The sequence below is a fragment of the Cricetulus griseus genome, chromosome 2 (genome assembly GCF_003668045.3).
Source record: "Cricetulus griseus strain 17A/GY chromosome 2, alternate assembly CriGri-PICRH-1.0, whole genome shotgun sequence".
Taxonomy (NCBI): domain Eukaryota; kingdom Metazoa; phylum Chordata; class Mammalia; order Rodentia; family Cricetidae; genus Cricetulus; species Cricetulus griseus.
Genome location: NC_048595.1, coordinates 31,255,713 through 31,282,984, shown reverse-complemented (window position 1 = coordinate 31,282,984; position 27,272 = coordinate 31,255,713). Strand labels below are relative to the sequence as shown.

General features: G+C 48.2%; 1 protein-coding gene and 1 non-coding gene across 3 annotated transcripts; both read left to right on the top strand.

Moving 5' to 3' along the window:
- Positions 1 to 551: 551 nt before the first annotated feature.
- On the top strand, positions 552 to 18,809 carry Rims3 (regulating synaptic membrane exocytosis 3). 2 transcript variants are annotated; one of them, XM_035439653.1, is made up of 6 exons: positions 552 to 792; positions 5,960 to 6,101; positions 9,670 to 9,779; positions 11,575 to 11,676; positions 11,914 to 12,053; positions 13,961 to 18,809. In XM_035439653.1, the coding sequence occupies exons 1-6, from the start codon at positions 576 to 578 to the stop codon at positions 14,177 to 14,179; spliced, it is 930 nt and encodes a 309-aa protein (XP_035295544.1). In that variant the 5' UTR covers positions 552 to 575; the 3' UTR covers positions 14,180 to 18,809. The 2 variants fall into 2 exon arrangements, with proteins under 2 accessions (XP_035295544.1, XP_035295543.1); XM_035439652.1 differs by lacking the exon at positions 552 to 792 and adding an exon at positions 3,788 to 3,920.
- A 7,095-nt stretch (positions 18,810 to 25,904) lies between these two features.
- On the top strand, positions 25,905 to 26,007 carry LOC113833903. Its single transcript, XR_003482095.1, has one exon. It is a non-coding gene; the product is annotated as a U6 spliceosomal RNA (small nuclear RNA).
- The last annotated feature ends 1,265 nt before the right edge of the window (positions 26,008 to 27,272 follow it).

Here is a 27,272-nt window from a genome sequence, read left to right as displayed (position 1 = left end):
GAAGCCTGTCTCTGCTGCCAAATGAGGTTGTCTGCTGCTTGTCCATAACCCGGCACTAAAAACCCCATTTTTGTTCTCTAGGGGCTTGTTTTATTTGGTATATTAAATTTTTAAAATTACATTTATTTAGTGTGTGTGGGGGGGATGGTATGCATGTGCCACAGTTTGTGTGGCAAGGTTAGAGGTCAAATTTTAGCAGTTGGGATCCCTAGGACTATGTGAGTTCTTCGGGGTGGAACTGAGATCAGGCTTAGTAGCAAACACCTCACCCACAGAGCCAGGTCTCTAGCTTTGGTGCTAATTGTTGCAATGCTAGGAGGTAGGGGGTGGGGTGGGGTCATACCTTAGGCCTCAGACACACTGGACAACTGACAGTACCTGCATTTATTGAGTAAGACTTGGAGATTCATTTGTTCATTTCATCCTTAACCACCTCACAGAGACCAAATGAATGACCCGAAATCACATAACTAGGAAGTGGTGGGGGTGCAGGAGAGTCACATGACTGTGATATGGCATCCCTTTTTCTCACACCTGCCTTTAGAATTGCCTGAAGCCCTGCCGCCCTGGGGACCATGTTTAACGGGGAGCCTGGTCCAGCCTCAGCTGGGGCCTCTAGGAACGTGGTACGGAGCTCCAGCATCAGTGGCGAGATCTGTGGATCCCAGCAAGCTGGGGGTGTGGCCGGGACCACCACAGCCAAGAAACGGCGAAGCAGCTTGGGTGCCAAGATGGTGGCTATTGTCGGCTTGACCCAGTGGAGCAAAAGCACACTGCAGCTCCCCCAGCCTGGTGAGGGGTGTGGTCACCAAGAGATGGGAGAGGTGGGGGGTGGGGGTGGGGGGGAGTGTGTTGCTGTTGAGTCCCCAACAACTAAGGGTAGATGCATACTTGGTGGGTGCTTTATATGGGCCAGTGTGTGTGATATTCTGTATTCCTCACTGGCAGGCAGTAACAGCCCAGAGAGGGAAAGTCAGGTGCTCCAGACTGCACAGTGTAGGATGGTGGAGTCCAGACTCGAGCCCCAGTGTCTCTCCTAGTTCCTGCTCTTTCCATGCATCGGCTCCTTCATGCTGACTTACGCATTTATTAGAAGTTATTTGGAACAGCCATGCTAAGGGACCCCCATATGTTTATAGACATATACATGCTCATGGCCCTGTCCCATTTGTCATTTCTCAGCCCCTAAGGACAAATAGCTCCACAAATATAGCTGCACAGTCACACATAGGTGTTGCAAAGTCACAGGAGAGAGACACAAATACATGGCCCCTGCAGTGACATACCCAGAGTGCTCATTTTGCACAGGCAAGCCACTTCTACTGCCAGGAAAGCATGGTCCAGTTATTCTCATTACACTGTCCATGGTCACAAATAACTCTAAATACGGTTCTCTGAACACAGACAAAAAGACCCACATCACTTAGATGCCCATGTGACTCATGAAGCCTTACATATGCCTTAGCTGGTACATCCTCATATAGAGTGTGCCTTTTCAGGCATCTGGCTACAGAATTCCAGTTACGTTCAGACTTGGGGGGACCCACCTTGTCTCACACAGCCACATGTGGCCCCCCATATCACAGAGGAGCTGGTCCTCCCCACCCAGACCTCCGTTTGTGGCATTGGTCCAGACACCAGCTGGCTTTGTTTTAATCTCTTCCTGCTTATTTTGCTCAGAGTAACAACTTCCCCCAAAAAACCTTCAAATAGGCAGCTGGACGGGGGTGGGGAAGGGTAGAATGCCGGAGCATCCAGGGAGGATGCTCATCAAGACGCCCCATTGGGGCTGGTATTTGGGGGTGCTTTTCCAGACCTTAAAATAGATTTTTACAAAGCTGTCTACAGGAACACTGGGGATGGTCTTTTCCAGTGCCCTGGCTTCCATGTGCTTTCTGTTCAGGGAGATGCTAGATGGGGGAGGGTCTTGAAGTTAGTAGTACCTTTGGGTAGGCAGTGTAGTCTGGTAGGCAGTGTAGTCTGAAAAGTAGGGAGCAGGGAGGTAGGGAACTGGACTTGGACAAGGAGGACTGAGATAAAACCAACCTGGGGGATTAAGATTAGAAGGTCCTGGAGCTGTTGGAATCCAGCTCCAGACCCAAAGATGTCTTGTATGCAAAGTGATTGGGAGAGACAGTCTCCAAGGCCAAGGCAGGACCTGAGTCACTGGGAGTCATTGCAGGGATCTACCATGGCTTCAGACAGCAGCAGTCTGGGGTGGGAGCAGATTCCAGGAAGACCTGCTGCCTTGGGGAGAGACAAATGATGTTGGGGCCTCTGGTTGCCTTGTCTTTGTGGTATGTAAGGGCATGACTAAAGGTCCAGGGTCTGGGGCCAGGGGAATTGCCCAGATGCCTTTCCAAGTGCAGGTCTCTGTGAATCATCTAATCACTGAATGTCATAGCAGGAAGGGCCCTCGGGGTCATCCAGTCTGATGCACTCATTTATCTATGAGACTTCCAGAGCCTGAGGAGAAGGCACTTCCCTGGGGAATGACCTCAGGCTGGCCTTTGCAGCCACACTCCATCATTTACTAGCTGGACAGTTAAGGCAAGCTGCTTCACCTCTCTGAGCCTGCTGTTTGTTTGTTGAAGATAAAATATATGCTTTATAGAGCTATCCAGGGATTAAATAAGATAGATGTGCAAAGGTACCCAGCCTCTTATGAATGGCATATGGGAGACACTCAGCAAAGTGTTGATCCTTTTTTTTAAAGATTTATTTTTTTTACTTTTACTTGTGTGCATATGTGTGTGTGCATGCATGCACACATATATACACGCAAGCTTTGAGTATGCCAATGCCTCGGCTTGGAGCGTCACCCTGGCTGGGAGACTCTGGGACTACAGGCCAGTATGTAGTCATCTCACCAGGGATTGCTGCTCTGAGAAATGATTCCAGAAGGGCGCCCCTGTTGCCCCAAGTGGAATGGCTTGATTCCCTGTAGGGCTGGGCTATAGGGATTCAGGAAGAATTCCTGTCCCAGGCCTAGCTTCTTGCAAGAACCCCACCCTCCTAGTTCATCGACACCCTGATCGTCTTCGTTCCTTTGCCCCAGTTCATAGAGTACAATGTCTAGTCTGTAACATCAGCCCCCCCTTAGTCCCCTGCCTGTCTGTCCTCTTCCAGTTTGTCATCATGCTGCCCTATTGCAGACCTCCAAAATCTCACCCTATGCTTTAGAGGGCTAGTTCTGGCTTCATAGCTCTCTGTGGAACTGTTATAAAGTCACTTTCCAGTCGGGACTCAGTTTTTTCTTCTGTAAATTGAAGCTAAAGATGCTCTTTCCTGACTTCCTTTGAAATCTATCAGTTCTCTAAATTGTGGGAGCAAAGAAGGGTGAGATCAGAGTTTTGGGGTTCTAGGACCTAAGTAAAATCTAGCCTGGCCTTAATTAGGCTGAGCCCACAGTGGGTCATGCTGGGTGGAAGCAACCGCCTTCTATATGTCCAGTACCAAGGACAGAGCCCTTCTCTCCTGAGCCAGTGTTGCTGCAGGCCCTGACTGCCCCTCTTTTGTATGTGATGCAAGAGAATGGCTCCTGAAAGTTTTCTCCAAGGAACACTGAATTATTGCAACCACTTGGATCAGTTCTCTAGAGAGAAACACCATAAAGTTATTCCCTGGGTCAGCAGGGGCCAAATTCCTGGACAGGAATGAAGCCAGTGGGAAGATTTCGCTCTTGAGTTTGCAAGACCTTTCCCCTAGCGCTGAAGACACAGGAGTATAATCTCTGCTGAGTCACACCTCCAAGAGAAGAAGCACTGGGGGGTAGGGTGGGGGAAGTGGCATGTCAGCAGGCAGGCAGGGAGTCTGAGGGCCTGGTGGCTAGCCCCAGCTCTCTGGTATCAGAACCCCAGACTCCTCATCTGGGAAGTGGTGGAGGGGCCTGGAGAAGCATCGCTGACCTTTCAGATTCTGTGAGTTTCTTCACTCATGGGCGCTCACACTGAGTTGGGCAGGTCTTACCTAAGAAGATAATTTCACTTCCAAATGGGCCAGAGCTTTCCCAGGCTCTAAAAGAGCGTGTGTTGAGGGGGTGAGGATGTGAGGGGGAGGCAGGGTGACTTTTATTCCCCCCTCCCCAGACGGCCATCTGTCTTCTAACTGGGTTAGAGGGGATGAGGCAGTTAGGAGCCAGGGACAGAGAGAGGCCCATGGTAGGTCACATGCCATGTGTGGGAGGACATTATGTGTGGTGAATAGATGGGCTCAATTCTAGGTATTAAAGATCACACACACACACACACACACATAGATACATATATATATATATATATATATATATATATATATATATATCCTGTTTGGCAGTGTACACTGTAAGACCTGGAGGGCCTGTGTGACTTTGTATAAACAGTAAATAGACACATGATATCATACATGAGGTTATTGTATTCATATATGTGATAGTTAGCACTCCTGTGTGTCTCAGGCATGTGTAAGAGAAATATCCCTGAGCTAAAATGACTCTCTCTCTGTCTCTCTCTCTCTCTCTCTCTCTCTCTCTCTGTGTGTGTGTGTGTGTGTGTGAGAGAGAGAGAGAGAGACAGACAGACAGACAGACAGACAGACAATGATCCCTGGATATGCTGGTTATTCTGATAGCTTGCACTGAGTCTACAGAACATCTCCTTCTGCACGTTGCCCCCTGTTCTCATCACCTCCCCTCCACCACCCTATATTTGTATGGGTTAGTATGTTAGTATTTGTCCTCCTGACCTTCTCTCATCTAGTGGGGACTTCTGAAAGGCAAGTGGGGTAAAATAGGAGTAATAAGGACCTTCCTTTCCCAAGCTGTGAACTTGAGCATTCTCTCCCCAGCCCACTGTTGGCTGCCTTTGGGGATAAAGGTGCTGTTACCCTGCCCTAGGCACCCTTGCAGGCCACTCAACTAACAATTTTCTCGGGCTTATGACTGGTGGCAGCAAATGGCTCCTTTGGTACAGTCTCTGTCTGAGTGCCACTTCCCTCCCCATCAAGTTGCTCAGCAATCAAGCTTTAGCAGGGGAGTCCCTGCAAAACCCCAGCCTGTCTCCCCTACCCCACCCCCGCCCAGGAGGAGAGCTGTCTAGAGGGACCACACTGCAATGCTAAGGAGGTTGCCATGGAAACCCAGGCAGGCTGGTGTGCTACTCAGAGAGGGAAAGTGCCCTGTGTTTCCTGCCAGGCCGAGGAGGGGGCTGGATGCCCCTGAGTAGAAGGTGCAGAGGCAGGGTAAGGGGGCTTTACTGTGGGCCTACTCAAATGCAGCATCAGTCGAGGACAAGCTAGCCACCCCACCCCTCCTGCAGTTTTGCTTTCCAAAGTCCAACTTACCATTCGTGATGCTCTCCTCTTTAGACTTACCTTGAGAAGGCAAATTTCAAATGGTCAGACTTCCAATGGGGATTTTTCTAGGGTAGAAGTGGGTTTGGGGTCTGGTAGGGTATGCAAAAGAGGGAAAGTAAATCTGGAAATCCTAGAACAGACAAACTTTCCAGAAGTGAGAGGAAGGAACAAGTCTTTTTTTTTTTATTTGTCATTTAAATAGGATATTTATTAAAATAACATAGTCAAAATACAATGGAGGAGAACATTTGGGTGGCCAAATCAAATGGGTCTCTTATGGACTGCACTGTCCTCTCTTTTCTTTGTAAGGAGCAAGTCTTAAGTCGTGGAGCTCAGGCTGAAACAGAATGGGAAGGCAGAGTAAAGGGAACCTAGTAGAGCGGGAGGGTCCCTGGCTGCGGGACTCTCTGCCTACGGCTGCATTTGTATCTGGGCTCGCAGCTGTCTCTGGGCAGCTTTCTCTGTCATTACCCTGGGCTGGGTCAGTTTAGGGTCAGCTCAGTGGTGTCCCAACCTTGGCAGATCCCCACCTGCTTCTGTCTAGGGGATTGATTTGACAGTACCCTTGGAGAAGCCTAGGACATGTTTTGACCTTGTTCCCTCTCTCTTAATGGGTTGCGGACCCCAGAAGGGGCCACTAAGAAGCTCCGTAGCAATATCCGACGGAGCACAGAGACTGGCATTGCGGTGGAGATGCGGAGCCGTGTCACGCGCCAGGGCAGCCGGGAGTCTACGGATGGAAGCACCAACAGCAACAGCTCCGAGGGCGCGTACGTGCACCTGACGATTTGATTTCCAGCCAAGTTGTCTGCCTATCTCCCTGTCCCAGCCTCCCTCTCTCCCCTCCTAGATATCTGGTCCCTGAGCCCCAGGTCTCCTTATGGCTCCCAACAGAACACCTCAGAGGACCTGGGGCCCATCATTGGTTCATTTACTTCAGGAAGGATCTCAGGCTTCCTGCCTCCCATCACCCTGCTCCAGCAGAAAGGAAAATGTGACCCTAAATTCCTTTTAAGCCTAAACTCATTTTTATGGCTTAGTTGTGTGAAATCTTTATAAATCACCTTGCTTGGAGATTAAGGAAGAAAATTGGACTCGATCTATGTTTTTAGAACTGTCACATTTTACCTTGTGACTCATCGGCAGGAAGTAAAATAGCTGTAGTGGGTCAAAAGCAGCATTAGAGAAAGAAATAGAAAACGCAGGTGTAGCCTGTGTAGCAGGGGTGAACCACCTGGAGACCTTGAGTTCTTCATCCAGGATGCTCATAGGTCATCAGTGGGCTTCGGTGCTGGCAGGCCCTTTTCTTTTTGCATATGAGTTAAGTAAGCATTTTAAAATCACTGCTTTAGATACTCTACAGATCTGTTCTAAATCAGAGTTTGTAGATTTTCTGCCTCTGTTTCATCAAAGCCCTGTTATTTTCAGTCTCAGGATCCTGTGGCTTACTTAATATTTAGTTATTGTTTCTCACTCTACTGTACAGTGAGCCCCTGGCATCCCTGTGGGATTGGTTCCAAGACCTCCCATGGATCTAAAACCCTGAGCTTCTTGAATCCCTTGAATACACTGGATAGTGTTTGTATACTACCTACACACATCCTCCTGTGCCCATCAGATCCACTCTCGATCGCTTGTAATGCTCAGTCTAAGCTAAATGCAATAGAGATGCTTGTTATACAGGTCTTAGTATAAAGCTCAGGCTGGCCTTGAATTCAAAATCCCCCTGCCTCAGCCTCCTGAGCACTGGTATTATAGGTGTACACTCCAATTTCCAGCCTAGACTGTACTGTTTAAAGAACAATGCTAAGAAAAAAAAATCTGTTTGTACTCAGTACAACTTTTTTTCTTCATACATTTAATCTGTGGTTGATGGATTCCACAGATGCAAAACCCATAGATACAGATGGCTGACTGTACCTTCTAACATGGAAATAAGTAGACATTGTCATTTGCTACCTCCTACCTTGTCTAGAGCATTGATGGGTACCTTAGGCTAGTGAGACTCTCTCTGGAATCCATGTGCTATGATTATTTAACACTTGTGCCCACCCTGAGTGAATGTGGAAAAGACCAGTATCTCCATGTACAGGTGAGGGAACTAACTGAGGCTCCTGAATGGCAGAGGCTTTTTACCCACAGGCACAATTCTTAAGACACAAGTCATTGTTTACACTAAGATCACTTGGTTCCATAACCTTTATTCATAATCTCCACACTGTATACTAATCACCACCCCCACCCCTGCCCCAGTTCTGAGACTTTGAGTCTACATCTCTTTATTTCTTCTGAGGTCTCATTGTCATAAGAATGTGACACTAGGTGGACGCCTATAAACCCAGCACTTGAGAGGTGGAGGTGTAGGACCTAGTGTTTAAGGCCAGAGACTTAACTACATAGTGAGTTCCAAACTGGCCTGGGCTACAAGAGACATTATGTTGCCAAAAGAGGGGTGGATGGAGAGAGGGAGAGGAAAACCAAAAAATGATAGGGCTGGGGAGACGGCTCAGTCAGTAAAGTGCTTGCAGTACAAGCATGAGCGCCTGAATGGGGGTCTCCAGCATCCGTGTGAAAAGGCTGGATGCAACTGTGTACATGCCTATAGTCCTGTGATTGAGGAGACAGAGACAGGAGGATTCCTAAGGCTTGCTAGCAGCCCATCTCTTCAAATCTATAACCTCTAGGTTTAATGAAAGACTGTCTAAACAATTAAGATAGAAAGTGATTGAGAAGACACCCAATGATAACCTCTGACTATGAAAACACACACACACACACACACACACACACACACACACACACACACACAGAGAGAGAGAGAGAGAGAGAGAGAGAGAGAGAGAGAGAGAGAGAGAGAACATATGTGCCCACCCTAATACACAAAAAGAATGACACTAGGCTGTTGTTGATCATGGTTAATAAAAGTAGATGCCTGCCTTGAAGCCTCTTCCTGAGGGTGGAAGATGAGCCTTATAAGAGAAATGCTGGTTCTGCCCCCACAAGCCTATTGCTCCCTGCCCGTCACTGACCACTAGAGTCCCTACTCCAAACTGTCCAACGTGATTCTTCTCTGACCCACCTTTCATGGCTGCCTCTAAGAGGTCTGCATATTCTAGTTCATTGGCCCCTGAGCAAGCTGTCCCTGTTGGCCATACCCAGAACATCTGGGCCTGAGGACACAATGGCAGCAGCAGAGGCTGAAGCAAAATTCACTGCCATTTTTTTGTATCTCATGTGTCTAGGACTTTTTCCCCACACCATCCCCCAGTGAGCCAGGTGTCATCCCTGTTGCAGACAAGGCCAGTCTCTTACCTCTTGGAGATGTCTGTTTCATCTGTAAAATTGGATAATGGCTCCTACCTCACAGCCTGGTTGTAAGGATTAATGATAGAAGGCACGTGGAACGTTCATTGTGCTGCTGGCAGCTGGCCCGCTTTCAATCACTGTCAGTTTTTCTTGTTACTATTTCCTGCCCCCTCCCCCCCCCACTCACGGACCACCCACAATCACCTGCCATTCATCTCAACCCCATCGTTAGGTTATTTTGGTCTTTGCTGCCATTTTGAGAACCATCTCACCTTATTGACTTGAATTTTAAGTTTCTGGTTTAAAAAAAAAATCAAACCTCAGTTCTTGGAACTCATTCCAGGCGGTAAGAGTCCATCCAGCTTGTCTCTCATCCTTGACATTGGCATGTTCTCATGAGGATGCCTGTGTCCGGCAAGCCCTGCCCTCTAATGCACACTTCAGAAATCTCTGGGGCTTGGACTGGGATGCAGCTCAGTGGGTAGCATGTTCATCCAGCATGCATGAAGCTTTGGTGTCTGTCCCTAGCACTGCATAAACTGGACATGCTGGTACATACCTGTAATCCCAGAAGGAATTCAAGGTCAAACTGGCTACATAATGAGTCTGAGGCCAGCTTGGGATGCACAAGACCTTGTCTCAAAGAATTAATAAAAATAAGGATTCAATGACTTACATATCTTCATTAGTCTCTTTAATGATATCAAAGTATCTTTCTCCAAGCCAGACACTGTGGTACCTGCTTGTTACCCACTTGGGAGGCTAAGGCGGAAGGATTGTCATGAATCTGAGGCCAGCCTGGGCTACACAGTGAATTCTAGGTCAGCCAGAAGTACACAGTCTGAAACACAAAGCCTGACATATTTTTCCTCAATGTGCAGAAATGAACAGGTGTTCCCTCCCAGTTAGAGTAATATAGTTGATCTGTATAGGTGAGAAATAGAGGCACAGCTCCCCAGGTGCAAGACTCTGCATGCATCCCCATGGCTAGCCCACTGGCTACCCTCACACGTCCTCTGCTTCCTTCTGCAGCTTTATTTTTCCCACTCGGCTTGGAGCTGAAAGCCAGTTCAGTGATTTTCTGGATGGCCTGGGACCAGCCCAGATTGTGGGGCGACAAACATTGGCAACACCTCCCATGGGTAAGTCTTGAGAAAGAAGGACAAGCAGGGTCGTGGGGGGCACAGCAGAAGGAGCTCAGTGGGGCCCTGTGCATGGTAGGACGGACAGCAGGAGAGCCAGGAGTCCCAGCCTCCCTCTCCTCACTGCTCAGCCACAGCTTTTCCAGACGGCCCTGCCTCCCTGCAGTCACCCTCCCCTGCTGTGTAAACTGAGTCACAGTGTTGGCTCCAGTCGATTTAGCTTCTCTGACTTTGGACAAGTCAGTCACTTCCCTTCTTTGAGCCTTGGTTTCCTCACTGGGAAAAAATGGTATCAGTAATCCCTGCTTTAGTTCTCCAATCTCACAGCCCTTTCCTAGTTCCTGTTAGATACTTTCTGTAAAGCATTTTAATGTTCTCCTTAGAAGCTGTGGCTAATTGGACTTGTTACTCCCAACAGCGTCGGGCACCGAGGGACCTTTAGCCATTTTCTCATCTCTCTTCCTGGCTTCTAGGAAGCACTTCTCAAAGCCCACATTGGGTCCTCTTAGCAGCTCTCCAGCCTTCCCCTCCCCATGCCCAAGCAGGTCTCCCCCTCAGTCTGACCTGAGCTTTGCCTGAATCCGATCGATGTCTCTACTCAGCCCCATCCTGAAGGTTCTTGACCTTTGACCCCCCTCCCACAGCAGACGAGGGAAGTGCTCGAAGACAGTGGAGCTGGGTGGGATTCCGTGACAGTTTAGGACTCTGTATGTGGCACTGCCCTTCCTTCCTTGCAAAAGGTGTCCACAGGACCCTCAGATCCACTCTTCTGGTCCTGAGTATTAGATTTGTTAATTCCAAGATTTTGATTGGTACTGGAGACTGTTCAATATCCCAACCCCGTTTCCCTACACACCCTGAGAAGTGCCAGCCACTTCAATAATGTTTAATGACCCATCAGAACCTAGAATATTTTGTCTGTGGTGCCCCCTTGTGTCCCAAACCAGGAAAGACAAGTGTGCATTCATGGTTAGTCATGTTGTAGAGACTGAGACCCTTTATTCTCCTTGCCCAGGTCAGAAATCATTGGAGGGAGGAGGAGGAACTTCAGGGTATCTCTGAATGTGGTGAATCCCTGCCCCTGAAGTACGCAAATACCAACAATAACATGATGGCTGTGGTGTTTGACTCAACTCAGTTGTTACTCCCCATCTCACCCATTTCGTTTTTTTGGGGGGGAGATCAAGTTTATAATTCTACACCCATTTGAAGAATGTTCCAAACAACTACTGTATAATTCTAAACTTAGCTCACCCACGATGAGCAAAGCTTAGAGTTCCAGCAAGTCAGCATGACAGAGACCCTTACCTTTTTGGACTGAGTTATGAGTTCTCAGTTTTCAGCACATAGGGGGCCTGCCCTGCTCCCTTTGTCCAGGGTCAAAGATGTCCTGGGCAGGCTCATAGCTTAGCATCTCTTTGCATGGATACTCTCTTGGTATCTGTTTGACATATACTAAAGAGACTGGCTGAGGGCTGCTGTGTAGGCTCTGCCCCCTAGACTTGCCTGTTCTATGTAGTGAAGCAGAAGCCCCAAGTCCACCAGACATAGGTGAGAGTTTGGAAGCCATTAGTTATAGCCTAAGTATGTGAGGGTCATGCCCCCACAGCCCATCACAGTGTTTCTCAGTCTCTTTGAAATGATCTCCTGAGATCAGTTTCAACATAGGCAACTTGTTCTGTCATACTCCCTTTCTAGGGAAATTGAGCATCCCCTGCAGGGTGGTGGTCTCTGTTGCACACTACCGGCCTGTCCCATCTGATTTCACCTGGACTTCCCTTCTTTTCACTTGCAGGAGACGTGCACATTGCCATCATGGACCGGAGCGGCCAGCTGGAGGTGGAAGTGATTGAAGCTCGGGGTCTGACCCCCAAACCAGGTTCCAAATCCCTCCCAGGTGAGTGAGGTTAACCAGCAGGAGATTTGAGGAAGGGTCCTGGCAGGGATGGGGTACTAGAAAGTCCTCAGCTCACCAGTGCCCTGCAGTGGTGCTGTTGACAGTAATTCATACCTTGCCTGGAAGACTGGTAAGCAAAATGGGCCAGCTCATCCCACCTTACCCCACCCGAACCACTGGAGGGTGGAGACTAGATAGGCTATGGCATCTCTCCCAACTATGCTCCTTCATTTCCAGCCACCTATATCAAGGCTTACCTGCTGGAGAACGGGGCATGTGTAGCCAAGAAAAAAACAAAGGTGGCCAAGAAGACTTGTGATCCCTTGTACCAGCAGGCTCTGCTCTTTGACGAGGGGCCCCAAGGCAAGGTTCTGCAGGTCAGTGTTTACAGGGTAGACACTTAAGATCAGGTCAGACGTTGAACCAGGTACATTTACTTTGCCTCTTCTTTATCACTGGAGGGGGTGTAAACATCATGGGGGGGCACATGTAGAGTGGGAAATTCTCTTTCACCTTGATGTGGCTTCCAGGGATTGAACTGAGGTCCTTTGGCTTCTGTGGAAAGCATGTCACCTGCTGAGCTATCTTGCCAGCCCCCTTTTTTTCTTCTTTCTCTCCCCCTTCCTTCCCTCCCTCTCTTTCTTCCCTCCTGTATTTTGTTTTCACAACCTATGCTTTTGTTCCCCATCATTTCAGAGGGTTCAGAGCATAGTGAAACAGCTTCCCTGTTCTCCTGGCTGGCTACCTCCTCTTCCCTACCTGTGCTGTGTGCCTCACTGGGTGCTGGGTGTTGCTAGGCACTATGTAGAATGATTTATGTCTTTCTCAGAGCTGATCCTGGGGAGGAGGTGTGGTTTCCCCATATTGCAAATGAGGAGGCAGGGTCTCAGAAAGATGAAGGGGACAGCTCAGCCAAATGATGAGCAGAACTGAGCCCAAGTCTGGGTGACTCTCAGGCCAGCCAGCTCCTTGAGAACAAAACACTGTATTGGCGGCCCTTCCTGATGTGTGGGGGAGGAGGAGTTGCTTCATTGTGCCTCTTCAATAGATGAAACTGAGTTCACATGGGCCTACATAGTTTTTCTTCGCTCAGTCCCAAGTTAACATTCCTGCTTGATACTCACTGTGGTTAGGGTGTGCGGAGAAGAAATGGCCCAGAGGTTAAGAACATGTACTACTTTTGTAGAAGACAGTCTGTCAGCTCCAGGAGGTTCCAGTGCCTCTGGCCTCTGTGGGCACCTTCACTCATGTTTTTTCATGCATGTACACGTTTTTTAAAAGATTTATTTATTTTGTATACAGTGTTCTGTCTGCATGTATGCCAGAAGAGGGCACCAGATCTCATTACAGATGGTTGCGAGCCACTATGTGGTTGCTGAGACCTCTGGAAGAGCAGCTAGGGCTTTTAGCCACTGAGCCATCTCTGCAGCACCTACACATCTTTTTAAAAACATTAAAGAGTTTGCACATAGGCAGCCACTCGCTAAGTTGAAAGTGGTGGTGGCTTGCCTTGCCTGAAGCTTGTCTTGCTTTTTGTAGCACACACCTGAGATTCATTTTAAAGGAGAAAAGATTATTCTGGCTGAGTTTTGGAGACTCAAGACCACTGTCAGTTGGGGCTGTGGAGGCAGCTGCTCACTTCAGGGCACTTGGGAAGCCGAGGAAGAGCCTGGAATCCCATAATCTCCTTCAGGAATTCACCGCTGATGTTTTTAATCTTCCAGCTAGTCCAACTCATAGCAGGCTGTTCCTCCCAGCTGTGGTGGTTCTGTCATAAGGGCCCATGGGCTTACAAACCAAAGAATGGCAGAACTGTAGGATTCTGGGGCAGAGGCCCAGTATCAGATGTCTGTTTTTAAAAATGTTTGAAAAATCATTGAACCTAATCTCTTCCTCCTCGAGTTCCAGATGGAAACAGGGCAAGGGGCTTATTCAGGCCCACAGCAGCTAGCAGCAGGCCTGCAGCTTCAACCCTGGACTCTGTTTCTTTGTGGAGAGAGCTGCTGCCTTGGGTGCTGGGAGGCCTGGAACCAGATCCACCAGGATCTAATCCCGGATCGCTATGGGGCCTTGTGTTGGTTAATTAAATCTCTGAACCACAGGGGAAAAAAATACTTGTTACAACATTTGAGATGATGCATGGCCCAGGTGCTCAGAAAGTACAGTCCCATAGCATTTTAAATTCTGACTCTCCCATCTGTGCCCTGGGGAAGCTGGTAGGTTCCTGGGCTCACTGCCCAGTCCTGGAGGTTCAGTGCCTCACTCTTCCTCTCCCTGCTGCCAGGTGATCGTCTGGGGAGACTATGGCCGTATGGACCACAAATGCTTCATGGGTATGGCCCAGATCATGCTGGATGAGCTGGACCTGAATGCCGCTGTCACCGGCTGGTACAAACTCTTCCCCACATCCTCTGTGGCTGACTCCACACTCGGATCCCTTACCAGGCGCCTGTCCCAGTCCTCTTTGGAAAGTGCCACCAGCCCCTCCCCCTCGTGCTCCTAAGGACCTCACTGAGGACAAGAGGCCAGAGGCTGATGGGTGAAGGAAGCCTGCTGGCCACACCACCCCCTGTACATAGTCTCCATGTCTTTCTGGACCCCTCACCCTGCTGCATGCTTGTTGGCCACTGGGCTTGTCCCAGCTGGCAGTGGAGACTGTAGTGTGTGTCTGTGTGTCTGTGTGTATGTGTGACCACATTATATCTGTCCATTTGTCTGGGTACAGTCAGTCCTGGTGACCACATGGAATGCAGTCCATGTCTCTGTATCTTGCTGGAAGGAATCCAGAGGAACATCACGTGACATGTCTTGCCCCTGGAGTCTCAAGGGGTGGAAGTAGATAGAAGATGTGGCCACTGGTGGGCCTGGTTGTCTTATGGTCTCCACTTGGTTTTCTGTCCTGTCTTTTGTTTCTTTGCCTCTCCCAGCATTGCTGCTCTTTTTTGAGGAATGTAGCATCCATTGCAGCTGACCATACCTGGTTCCCTCTAGGAATCCAATCTCTTCTCCCTATCCCAGCCATGCTGGTGGTCATCCCATTGAATGCACTCCACAGCATGTGGCATGCTCACCCAGTGCCCTGGCCCGGCCCCCCAGGAAGACAGAGGATGTCTGGAGAGGAGGGGCCTTGAGAATGTTTCTGCCCCCTGGGGCTGGCACCTTCTTATAGGCCACGTATAGGAGAGCTGAGTTCCGGGGTGCTGACCAGACACCTAGAGGAAATGCTAGGGCCTCTCCTCCCCTGGAGCGTGCTCCAATATGCCAGAGGAGCTCCCCTAGTGGGCCCAAGGCAGGTTTCTTGTCAGCAGATGGCCTTCTTGGGCAGCAAGGATGGACCTGACTCCTTTGGGATATCCCTGAAGGAGCATGGCTTGGTAAGAGGTGTCATGGGTTGGGCTGCTTGCTGGAGTAAGGAGGGCTAAGGCTGAATTGTTTTGAGTTCCCGTCAGGAATCCTGTCTGACCTGGGGATTAGCTGCATGAAGCTGTTCTTCCAGGGTTCTGCTTTCTTTGCTCATCTGTAGACACCAGTCCCCAGCTGGGGTTCTGACACACCAGGGCTCCAGTCTCCTAGCTCCATGAGCAGCCTGGCTCTGCACTTGGGTGCCTCTGTCACCAGCTCTGTACCAGCAATACTCACCCCTCCACCTCCCTGCCTTTGAGTGGTCCCCTGCTCCTCTGGGCAGTGGCCTGCACTAGGCACCTGCTGCCTCTGCTTTACTACCCCTTCCCCTGTCTGGTTGGGGCTCCTCCCAACCACTGAGAACCCTGTTGGAGGGACTAGTGCCTGGGCTCGAGCCTGAGGTGGCTGTTATTAATACTCAAGGCTAGCTCCGGAATGCCATATCTGTTCCTCCCCCTGTTTAGCGATAGGGTGGAATTGGAGGCTGCCTGGGAGATGGCAAAGCAACCCTGGTCCATGTCCAAGAGGAAGGAGGAGGTGGTGGGGGTAGGAGAAAGGAAGGCTCTTTCTGTCTCTTCTAGCCCATCTCCAAGTGTGGCCATGCCTCGAGCCCAAATACCTGGGCAAAGAAAGCTACCAAGGTAACTGTGAAAAGTCCTTGGCCTGTGTGTGAATTCCATTAGTACCAAAGCTGGGGTGCATAAAGCCAGCCCAGCCCAAAAGGCCTCCCTGTAGTCAGAGTCCTGCACCCTCCTTTCAAAGAAAGGTGGTGAAGAACCTCCCACACCAAGTGGGGGTGAGGGAGAGGACGATGAACAGGACTGAGGACATCCGTGCAGGCAGGGGAGTGTATGCATCTCCTGTATCACTAGACACGGGGCAGAGCGCGCTGGCTTCTGACCCTTAGTGGGTTGGGAGCAAGGAGGAAACTGGCTTGCAAAAGGCTGTTTTCATCTTGCTTGTGGTGTGTGTGTGCCTGTAAAGCTGTTATCCTCTGGATTCTGTGAAAAGCATCTGGAGTGGAGGAGGGTCAGTGACCCACTGACATCGGAGACCTTTGCCGATGTGGCACTGAGTCACCTCCAGGAGTGGGAGCTGCCCTCAGAGGGTCAGCACAGGGGATGTGCTAGAGCCAGAGGAAGGAGTTATGTGCTGGGAATTCATGCTAACCTGCCTGCCTACAGTCAGTGGCTGTAAACTGCCTAGGCGATGGGCTCTTAGCTGTCCCATTCCTCTCGTGGAAGCTAACCCCCTCCCCCAATTGATCTTGAGGAGTTCACTCTTTTTAATAAATAATCCCACCTAGATTCTTGCTGGCTGTATAAGGCTAGTGTGTGCATGTGATAGAGAGGCTGGATTTAAAACTCTGTTTCTCAGCACCCTGCATGCAGGGCTTCACCGGGATGCTATTCTAGAGATAGCCCTGTCCCAGAAGAGGAGTGTGAATCTTGCGTGGGCTGGGAGCTATCTGCCCTTTGAGGAAAGGACAATGGGTCAAAAAGTAACTGGGTCCTTGTGAGTCCCCTTACCAACAGGCCACTTCACATATAAACCCTTGCCCTGGTGGCAGTCATCCCATCTCCTCTAGGCAGGCCAGATTCATCGGCGCTATGGCTGAGGCAGGAGTAGCCCTGCAGCGATGCTGGGCTGTGGGCAGTGATGAGTGACTCAGAGCATGTGTCTCTGTATTTCTGCCCTGCTCAGCCTGCCCCACTTTTTCAGATTCCTTCCCTACAAGGAAGTCAGAGATGGGACTCTGTGTTAGGAAACATTCTCCAGGAAATGGGCCAGGTCTTGGTTTGACAAGGGGACATTTGGTCCTTTGGGGAAGAACCAGTTCCTAAGGCACTCTCATCCAGTCTCTCCTCCCACCCAGCTCTGCTGAGGAGCACCTATTCAGCGGGTCCTGGCAATGCCAGTGTGCCACGGAGTAGAGGCAGAACCAAGGAAAGCTCTAGAAAGGCAGGGGTGGTGGTGTCTGGGTGGTGCCACACTGGGGTCAAGCTAACTCTCCTAGGGGCTTGACCCCCACTCCCCAACCAGGGAAGCATGCCAGCTCTTCCTTTACTGCCAGCCTGGGGAAAACCAGCAGCCTCAGTTTTGTTTTGTTTTTAAGACAATTGAGCCCTCCTGGGGCATTTCTTTGGAAATGAAATGTAGCACAATCCTTAACTGTGTTCCCAGGAGCCCTGTCATACCCAGGGGCCTCACACCACAGGTTCTGCTTCCCCTGGGGACCCAGAGCTCCTGATACCTCATGTTCTCCATCACCCTTGGCCTAGGAAGCAGTGGCACCCCAGCAAGGCTGCTCTTCTGTGTTTCTCTGATTGCGTCCAGCACTGTGCAAACTCTTTAAGAAGCCGCTGCCTTTGACCGAGGCTGCTGTCCTCCGCCTGGGGAGATGTGGTACTTCCTGCAGGGCCTGAAGCTAGCCCAGCAGAATTTCTGTAGTGGCCACAAGGAGGTGGACAAGAAGAGGCCTGCTTCCCTACCACCTCCTCCTCTCCTGCTCCTCAGTTGTCTCCACTGTCCTGACACATAAAGACATTCTTTTGAATACACCACCTCTCCTGCATCGTCTTCCGCCGGATGATCAGAGAGGAGCTGGAAAAGTAGACTACTTCCCTGCCTTCTCCCTCCAGTCTGCTTCTAGCCCAGGTCCAAAGAGGCTGGGGAGATCAGCCACCATCAGAGAGCAGGGGCGCCCCATCCAATCAGGTGTGAATTGATGGTGGCAGGATCAGCCTGGCCTGGCTGGGAAAGGGTCATTTTGAGAGTGCCTGAGCATCTCAGAGCAATGTCAGTGATGCCAAAGAGAGCAACTTGGCCTCCTTGGGTACCAGTTCTGTCGGTGGAGCTGGACAAACATGGATCAGAAGTTGGCATGCCCAAGGGAAGGTCCTTGTTCTCTGACAAAGGGCTTAATCTTTCCATGTAGCAAAGCAACTCCCCTCCCCCCAACCCTGAGTGTGGGCTTCTGTGGGCCCAGCATGGCTGTGCCTGTACGAAAAACCAAGCCGTATGAGTGACAGACCCTGTTTTCTCCCTGGGGCCTAGTCTGTCTCAGCAGGTGCTCCTTGGAAAGCGTGAGTGTTGCTTTGGAGAAACTGGCTCTGACTGGACACTCGCCATCAGGGACAGGGCCTTGGGCCTGCCAGGAAGTCCATACTGATGCCAGGAAGGGTCCCTGGACCTGAGAATCCCAGGGACAACTGAGCATCTGCCCCTTTAGCCAATGACCTGGATAGGGATGGCTGTTCTGTACCCTTCCCCCACCCCACACCCACTTTTTGCCAGCAACTGTGACCTTGTGCAAGACTCCTCACCGGGCTTTGGCATCCTCATCTGTAAAATCAGAGCATTAGCAATTTGCTCCATGGCTCCCTCCAGGCTTCGGAAGTCTATGGGTTGGGTGGTGAGGGCGGTAAGGGCCAGGTTCATCTCCCTCGGTTCTTGTGCTTGGAGCAGGTCCTCATTTGGTCCATGCTCAGATACTGCTCCTGGCAAGAAAGCCGCAGAGCCCAAAAACATGGCTTTGCCTCTTCGTAATCCCCCACACACACCTTCTCGTCTTGGTGAGAAATGACTGATTCCAAGGTGCCGTAATGTCACCATCTCTGCTGTATCCTGAGTAAGGCCATTCCTCATTTTGCTTTTAGATGACAGCCCAGGAAGAGTGGACACTCGGAAACTTTTAAAGGAATTCTCTCTGAGGGGATGAGAGAAGGAAATTCCAAGTATTTTGCTTTTTTTTTTTTTTTTTTTTTTTTTTGTTTTGTTTTGTTTTTTTGAGACAGGGTTTCTCTGTGGCTTTGGAGGCTGTCCTGGAACTAGCTCTTGTAGATCAGGCTGGTCTCGAACTCACAGAGATCCACCTGCCTCTGCCTCCCGAGTGCTGGGATTAAAGGCGTGTGCCACACTGCCCGGCCTGTATTTTGCTTTTTTAAACCACTTCTTCCCAAATGTCTTCTCCCAAACGTTATCTCAGAAGGCAGAGTGGCTTCTTCCTCAGGGAAAGCAGACCTGAGACTTCTAGCAACTCCTGTAGCATGGAAACTCACAGAAGGCAGGAACCCCTTTTTTAGAATTTCCAAATGCATCCTGCAAAGAAAGAGAGCGAGAGCTGTTAGGGACTGACAAGCACACTGTTTAGATAAGAAGTAATTAGCCTTTTATATCTGAGCTCTCTGCAGTTTCTGTGTGCAACGTCTTTCCAAACTGTGGCTCCTGGATGGCAGGTGGACAGCTGGGAGGGAATGCCGGCTGTCTCATGTGACGTCCTTGCCAATCCCCTTGAGGAGAAAATTCTTCACATGGCTTCTGCATGTACAGTATTTGGGCAGCAAAAAAGAAAAAAATTAAAGTTCATTTGAAATTGGTTTCATGTGTGGCTTTCTGAAGCTGGTGGGGTTTGTTTTGGTTTTAGTTTTTGGTTTTTTTGAGACAGGGTTTGTCTATGTGACTTTGGAATCTGTCCTGGCACTTTAGACCAGGCTGGCCTCGAACTCACAGAGATCCACCTGCCTCTGCTTCTCAAGTGCTGGGATTAAAGGCATGCACCACTACCACCAAGCTTGAGGCTGGTCTTTACTTTAGGGGATGGTATCTTGGCTGAGAGGCATAAGAGAGCTACAGCTCAGAAAGAGGCATGAACTTGGGTCTCTGACCCCCGCCTGGGAATTTAGTTACATAGCGATACTCCTGAGCCATGGAATCAGACTGGCCGGTTGGCTTCCCAGTATGATTTCCCAGGGACCCTTGCTTACTGGCTCTCAAAGCTTTCTGTCTGCCCAGACTCTACAGGACACACCCAAATAGAGGGGACAGGAGGGATAGGGCTAAGGAACTCTAGTTCCTGGGGTTCTGATACCCTCTTTAGGTTCCCACCAGCTCATGGGCACACACAGTACACATATAATGTATATAAATGTATATAAAACATTTGCTGGGTGATGTGGCATGTACCTATAATCCCAGCACTGAAGAGGCAGAAGCAAGTAGATCTCTGAGTTTGAGCCAGCCTGTTTCATATGGGAAATTCTAGGTCATCCAGGGAAACATAGACTCTATTTCAAGGAGGAAATAAATTCCATTTTAAGGGGGTACATATGTGGTTACAGATGTGATTGGAAGGGTTGTGTCCTGTGCATGCCAGTCCCTGGGTTTGAGCCTCAGCATTTAAAAAAAAAAGCAAAAAGGGAAACTGATAAATAACCATTTACTATGATGCAGAAAAGTTATGTAGAAGTAAAATAGATGACACAAAACAAAGAATAGGATGAGGAAGTGGAGGTGCTATGTAAACTTTGCACATTAGATTTGATGTGGGATATCACTGGAAAGTAGACCATGATTAAAGATGCATAAACACTAGTTTAAAAAGAAAACAGTGAAACATTAAACAACCAGGTAATAAACATAAAATAGTGGAGATAGGGTCCATTACTGTACTGGTTGGTTTTGTGTGTCCATTTGCCACAAGCTGGAGTCATCTGAGAGTCAGGAGCCTCAGGTGAGGAAATGCCTCCATAAGATCCAGCTGTAGGGCTGGAGAGATGGCTCAGCGGTTAAGAGCACCAACTGCCCTTCCAGAGGTCCTGAGTTCAATCCCCAGCAACCACATGGTGGCTCACAACCATCCGTTATGAGATCTGGTGCCCTCTTCTGGTGTGCAGATGTACATGGAAGCAGAATGTTGTATACATAATAAATAAATAAACTCTTTTTAAAAATGTTTAAAAAAAAAAGATCCAGCTGTAAGGCATTTCTCAATTAGTGATTAATGGGGGAGGGCTCAATCCATGGTGGGTGTTTCCATTCCTGGACTGCTTGCTGGTCCTGGATTCTATAAGAAAGCAAGTTGAGCAAGCCATGGAGAGCAAGCCACACCCCTCCATGGCCTCTCCCTCAGCTCCTGCCTTTGGGATCCTGCCCTGTTTCAATTCCTGTCCTGACTTCCTTCAATGATGGAATATGATGTGGAAGTGTAAGGAAAATAAGCCCTTTCCTCCCCAACTTGCTTTTTGATCATGGTGTTTCATTGCAGCAGTAGAAACCCTAACTAAGACAATTACTAGCAATACACAATCCAAAAGAAGAGGGGAAAAAAGAAAAAAGAAACAAAAAACCCTGCTGGATAAATAAGAAAGAGAAAATCACGTATCATTTCAGTAGATACATAAAAAGAATTTGGGGTTGCAGAAACGGCTGAACACCCATGTGCAAAGCCCTGTGTGGTGGTGTGTGCCTGTAACCCCAGGGCTGGGGAAGGAAAGAGGAGAACCTCTGTGGCGCTATGGACTTATTATTGTATATAGTTTTTATATTAGTTGTAGCCTTTTTGTATTAGACAAAAAGAGGAATTGTGGTAGTATATTGTTTATGATCTAATAAAGCTTGTCTGGACATCAGAATGCAAAGCCAGCCACACTAGTTAGCCATAGAAACTGGGCAATGGTGGCACACACCTTTAATCCCAGGACTCAGGAGGCAGAGGCAGATGGATCTCTCTGAGTTCAAGGCCACCCACGAGAGTGAATCAATCTAAAAGAGAAACAGAGCTCAAGCCTTTAATCCCAGCACTAGAGAGAATATGAGGAGCATAGTGCACTCTGAGGGCAGTCTGGGATTCTGATGTTTGATGGAGAGCAGTGCAGTCTGGAGATGCAATCTGAGGTTTGGTAGGTTGCCCCTTCAGTCTGAGCATTGGTAGAGGTGAGAACTCTCTAGCGGCTGGCTGCTTTGCTTCTCTGATCTTCAGGCAAGCTTTATTAAATCATAAACAATATATCACCACAAGTGGTTCTAGGCCAGCCCATACTACTAAGTGAGACTCTGTCCTCTGCCTCAAAGCACCAAACTAGGGCCAACAAGATGGCTCAGTGGGTTAGGGTGCTTGCTGCTAAGTGTGAGGACTCAAGTTCAATCCCTGAGATCCAAGGATAAAACAGACAGTAAATTGTCCCTTGACTTCCACATGTGTTTGACATATGCCCCCTCCTCAGTAAGTAAGCACTGTGGTGGTTTGAATAAGAACAGCTCCCATAGGCTCATATGTTTGAATGCTTAGTTCCCATTCAGTGAACTATTTAGGAAGGATTAGGAGGTGTGGCTTTGTTGGAGGAAGTGTGTTGCTGAAGGTGGGGTCTGAGTTTTCAAATACCTACACCAGCGCCGCCCCCCCCCCCCCCCGTGTGTGTGTGTGTGTGTGTGTGTGTGTGTGTGTGCGTGCGAGTGTGCGTGCGTGCATCTGTGCCCATCCCTCTCTGTCTCTGCATATATCTCTCTCCTGGTATCTCTCTCTCCCAGTCCCCCTTCCCTTCTTTCCCTCCCCTTCTCTCTGTCACTCAGTTGTCTCTCTCTCTTTTTTCTCTCTCTCTCTCCCTCCCTCCTAGTTGACTCTCTCTCCCAGTCTCTCTCCCTCCCCTCTTTCTCTGTCTCTACAACTTGTGGTTGATCAGCCGTGAGCTCCAGTCATGCCTGCTCTGTGGGTTGTTTTGCTCATGGTGCCTCCTCATAGCTATAGAACAGTAACAAAAACAAATACCAAAACACAACAAGCCTGCCACAGTAGAGGCAGCATGGTACAGAATGGTGAAAACTGGACTCCTCTTCCAGAGGTCAGGAAAAGAAATAAAAAGAGGCTTGTCCTTAACTATTTCTAATCAACATTGTCAGCACTCTTAGTCAATTAAGACAATAGACAAACAAAAGGTTACAGATAAAAGGAAATAAAGTTGCCTTTTTTTACAGATAACATGACAGTATACAGAAAATTCTACAGAAAAAAAAAAAACTCATAAATTTGTCAAGGATCCAGGGCACAAGTTCAACATACCATCATCAATTTTACTATTACACCCCATCAAAATAATTTTAGAAAAATGATGAGTAAAATCCTTGTCTGTTTGAGACAGGGTCTTCCAGTGTAACTTAGGCTGGCCTGGAACTAACTATATAGATCAGGCTTTCCTCAATCTCATGATGATCCCCCCACCTTTGCCTCCCAAGTGAAACAATGCTATTTACAGCAGCATCTAATAAATTTCAGAAAATGTAAAGGGTGGCTCCATGGGTAAAGCACTTTTTGTGCAAGCCTGATGACCTATGTGAGGTCCCCAGGCCTGTGTGTCCCGGTTTGCTTTCCATTGCCGTAATAAACACCAGAAACAACCTATGGAGGAGAGGGGTTGTTTGGCTTAACTTCCCCATCAGTCCATCATTGAAGGAAGTCAGGGCAGGAGTAAGGATGGAGCCACAGAGAACGATGACTTGCTTACTGGCCACTTAGTGGCTTGTTTCCTCTGGCTTCTGTTTAGCTACTTTTCTTCAGTAGGCCAGGACCTACAGCAGTGATCCAGCCCCTCCTACAATAGTTAACAATTAAGGACTGCCCCCCAAGACACTACCACAGGCTATTCTGATGGAGGCAGTTCCTCAGTTGAGGTTCCTTCCTCCAAGGTGACTGGTGTGTGTCAAGCTAACGAAGACCAATCAACACTCTAGAAAACGTGGAAGGAGAGAAGCAAGTCACAGAATTGTGCTCTGAGCTCCCCACATGCACCATGGCTCATTTGTGCGCCCACATGTATACAATAATCACAAAATGTTTATAAGAACCATACCCTGGGGCTGGAGAGATGGCTCAAAGGTTAAGAGCACTGACTGCGCTTCCAGAGGTCCTGAGTTCAATTCCCAGCAACCACATGGTGCCTCACAACCATCCGTTATGAGATCTGGTGCCCTCTTCTGGTGTGCAGATATACATGGAAACAGAATGTTATATACATAATAAATAAATAAAATCTTAAAAAATACAAAAAAAAAAGAGAACCATACTCTGAAACAAAATGTTGCTGAGAGAAATTAAACATGGACGGAAAAACACAGTACCATCAAGAAGTCAATTCTTGCCACTGGGGAGATGGCTCGGCCTAAGAGCACTTACTGCTCTACCAGAGGTCCTGGGTTTGATTCCCAGCACCCACATGGCAGCTCACAACCGTCTGGAACTCCAATCCTAGTGGATCCGATGACCTCTTCTGACCTCTCTGACCAATGCTCACACACAGTGCACAGACATACATGCAGTTAAACACATACATGTATGAGCCAGCTCGTCAGACCTGGGTGGCATCTGAGGCATTACCAGGCCCAGGAGAAGTTAGCTTTGAGAATGAGAAGTTGGATGGGATTCTTGGCCATCAGCTGATGGCTACATGTGGGTGTTGTGTAGGTGGAACCTTGCTGGAGGAAGGTGGTGGACTTATGGTTAAGGCCCACCCAGTTTCTGTTGAACTCTATTTCCTGATCAAAACTATGTAACAACCAGTTGCCAACCCCCTTTCCCACACTCCCACCACTGTGTGCCCACCCCTGCCGTGCGGTGCCGTGCCATGCCAATTGCTGTTATGGACTATATAGGTCCTCCACCAGAAACCAAGGTAAATCTTTCCTGATTGAAATTGCTTTTTGCAGGTTTTTCTTTTTAAACATGTATGAGTTTTACCTGGGTATATTTCTGTGTATCATGTGCTTACAGTACCCAAGGATGCCAGCATAGGGCACCAGATCTGCAGGATTGGAGTGACAGAAGGTTGTGAATCTCTGTATGGATGCTGTGATATGAAGCCATATTCGTCCTCTGGAAGACTAACCAGTGCTTTGTTTTGTTTTGTTTTTCAAGACAGGGTTTCTCTGTCCTGGAACTTGCTCTGTAGACAAGGCTGGCCTTGAACTCACAGAGATTCTAACCAGTGTGTTTAACCACTGAGCTATCCCTCCAGCCCTCCTGCAGGGTTTTATCACAGTAGAAGAATAGTAACTAACAGGGTACTCATGCTGAAAGGTAGAGTCTGTGTTCTAGTCAGTGGAAGAGTGAAGAAATATATACAAGATGAATTTTTGAAATTGATACAAGAAATATATTCAAGATTTGTTTTTAGCAGCTACCAAGTAATTCAAGTTTTTGTTTGTTCGTTTTTCAACAAGTGGTGCTGCAAATGTGAGAAGTTGGCCCACTGGATTTGTGGTTTCTTCATCTACAGAGTTAGTCAATCATGGGTGAAAAGTATTTTTTAAAACTTTTATCTCCACCAGGTGGTGGTGTTATACTCCTTTAATCCCAGCACTCAGGAGGCAGAGGCAAGCAGATCTCTGTGAGTTCAAGGCCAGCCTGGTCTAGAGAGTGAGTTCCAGGACAGCCAGGGCTACACAGAGAAACCCTGTCAAAAAAAAAAAAAAAAAAAAGCAAAGCAAAACAAACAAAAAAACCCATAACACTTCTATCTCCACTCTACATGAAAAGACTTTTATCCCTAGTTATTACCCTATAAATAATACAGTATAGCTACTCTTCATCTAGCATCTACATTGTACTAGATATTACAAAGATAACAGGAGGATGTGTGTAGGGTACATGCAAATACTATGTTTTCATATAAAAGACTTCCGAATCTTCAGATTTGGGTGTCTGTGGGGTATCCTGGAAGTAACTACCCAAATATACGGAGAAGATCCTGGGAATGATTGCATTTGAGTAGAAAACTATAAGCCTTACCTTACTTAACACCATGGAATGGGGGCTGGAGAGATGGCTCAGAGGTTAAGAGCACTGACTGCTCTTCCAGAGGTTCTGAGTTCAATTCCCAGCAACCACATGGTGGCTCACAACTATCTATCATGAGATCTGGTGCCCTCTTCTGGCGCATAGGCAAACATGCAGACAGAACACTGTATATGGAATAAAAATAAGTAAATAAATGTTTAAAAAAACGTATGTCAGAAAACATCAAAGAAAAAACACTGTGGAGAAAAGTTAATCATGGTCACTTTGGCAGTACATGCACTAAAATTGGAACGAGACAGAGAAGGTTAGCCTGGCCCCTGTGCAAAGATGACACATAAATTCATGAAGCGTTCCAGAGGGAGAAGGAGAGAGAAAGAGAGAAAAGCTAACTGTTGGGGAATCTTATTTTAAGATGTATTACAGCCGGGCATTGGTGGCGCATGCCTTTAATCCCAGCATTCGGGAGGCAGAGGCAGGCGGATCTCTGTGAGTTGGAGGCCAACCTGGTCTCCAGAGTGAGTGCCCGGATAGGCTACAAAGCGACACAGAGAAACACTGTCTCGAACACCCCCCCCAAAAAAAAACAGATGTGTTACATTTGTTTATGCTGTGGAACATTTGTTTAATGATACAAAGATATGTTGTTATGTTACATTTGTTTAACTCTGTGAAGCTGTGTTCTTTGCCTGTCTAAAATACCTGATTGGTTTAATAAAGAGCTGGAGGCCAATAGCAAGGCAGGAGAAAGGATAGGTGGGGGTTAGCAGTCAGAAAGACTAAATAGAAGAAATCTGGGAGGAGGGATCTAGTTACAGGATGAGGAGGAGGACTCCAGGGGCTGGCCACTCAGCTACACAGCAAGCCATTGAATAAGGTAAAGAAAGGTATAAAGAATATAGAAAAATAAGCCAGGCATTGGTGGCACACACCTTTAATCCCAACACTGGGAAGGCAGAGGCAGGCCGATCTCTGTGAGTTCAAGGCCAGCCTGGTCTACAGAGTGAGTTCCAGGACAACCTCCAGAGCAATACAGAGAAACCCTGTCTTGGAAAAAAAAAAGAATAGAGAAAAATAAAAGCCCAGAGGCAAAAGATAGACAGGATAATTTAAGAAAAGCTGTCAAGAAACAAGCCAAGCTAATAAGCATCTGTGTGATTTATTTTTTTGGGGAGGGGCACAAAGGGCCAAAAGAGTAAAAACCAACCAACTACAGTTAACTGCAAGTAGACCACAGACATCAATCAAGAAAACCACTGAAATGAGAAACAGGGGTGGCTTTTATAACTTTATGATAGACAACATTTTAAAACAAAAGAAAGAAGATAACTTGGGTTTAACAAAAGCTGTATTTCTTCGCCTTTTCTGAGACACCATTAAGATTCCTAAGAAATCGGGCATAGTGGCTCCAAGTCCTGCCATCCTAGCTCTTGGGAGGTTGAAGCAGGATGATTGCCTTGAAATTTGAGGCCAGTCTGGACTTCATAGTGAGTTCAAGCCAACCTGGGCTATCAGGCAAGACCCTGTCTCAGAAAAAAAAAAAAAAAGAAAAAGAAAAGAAAAGAAAATCACTCACTAAAGGTGGTGGTGCACACTTTTAGTCCCAGCACTCAGGAGGCAGAGGCAGGGG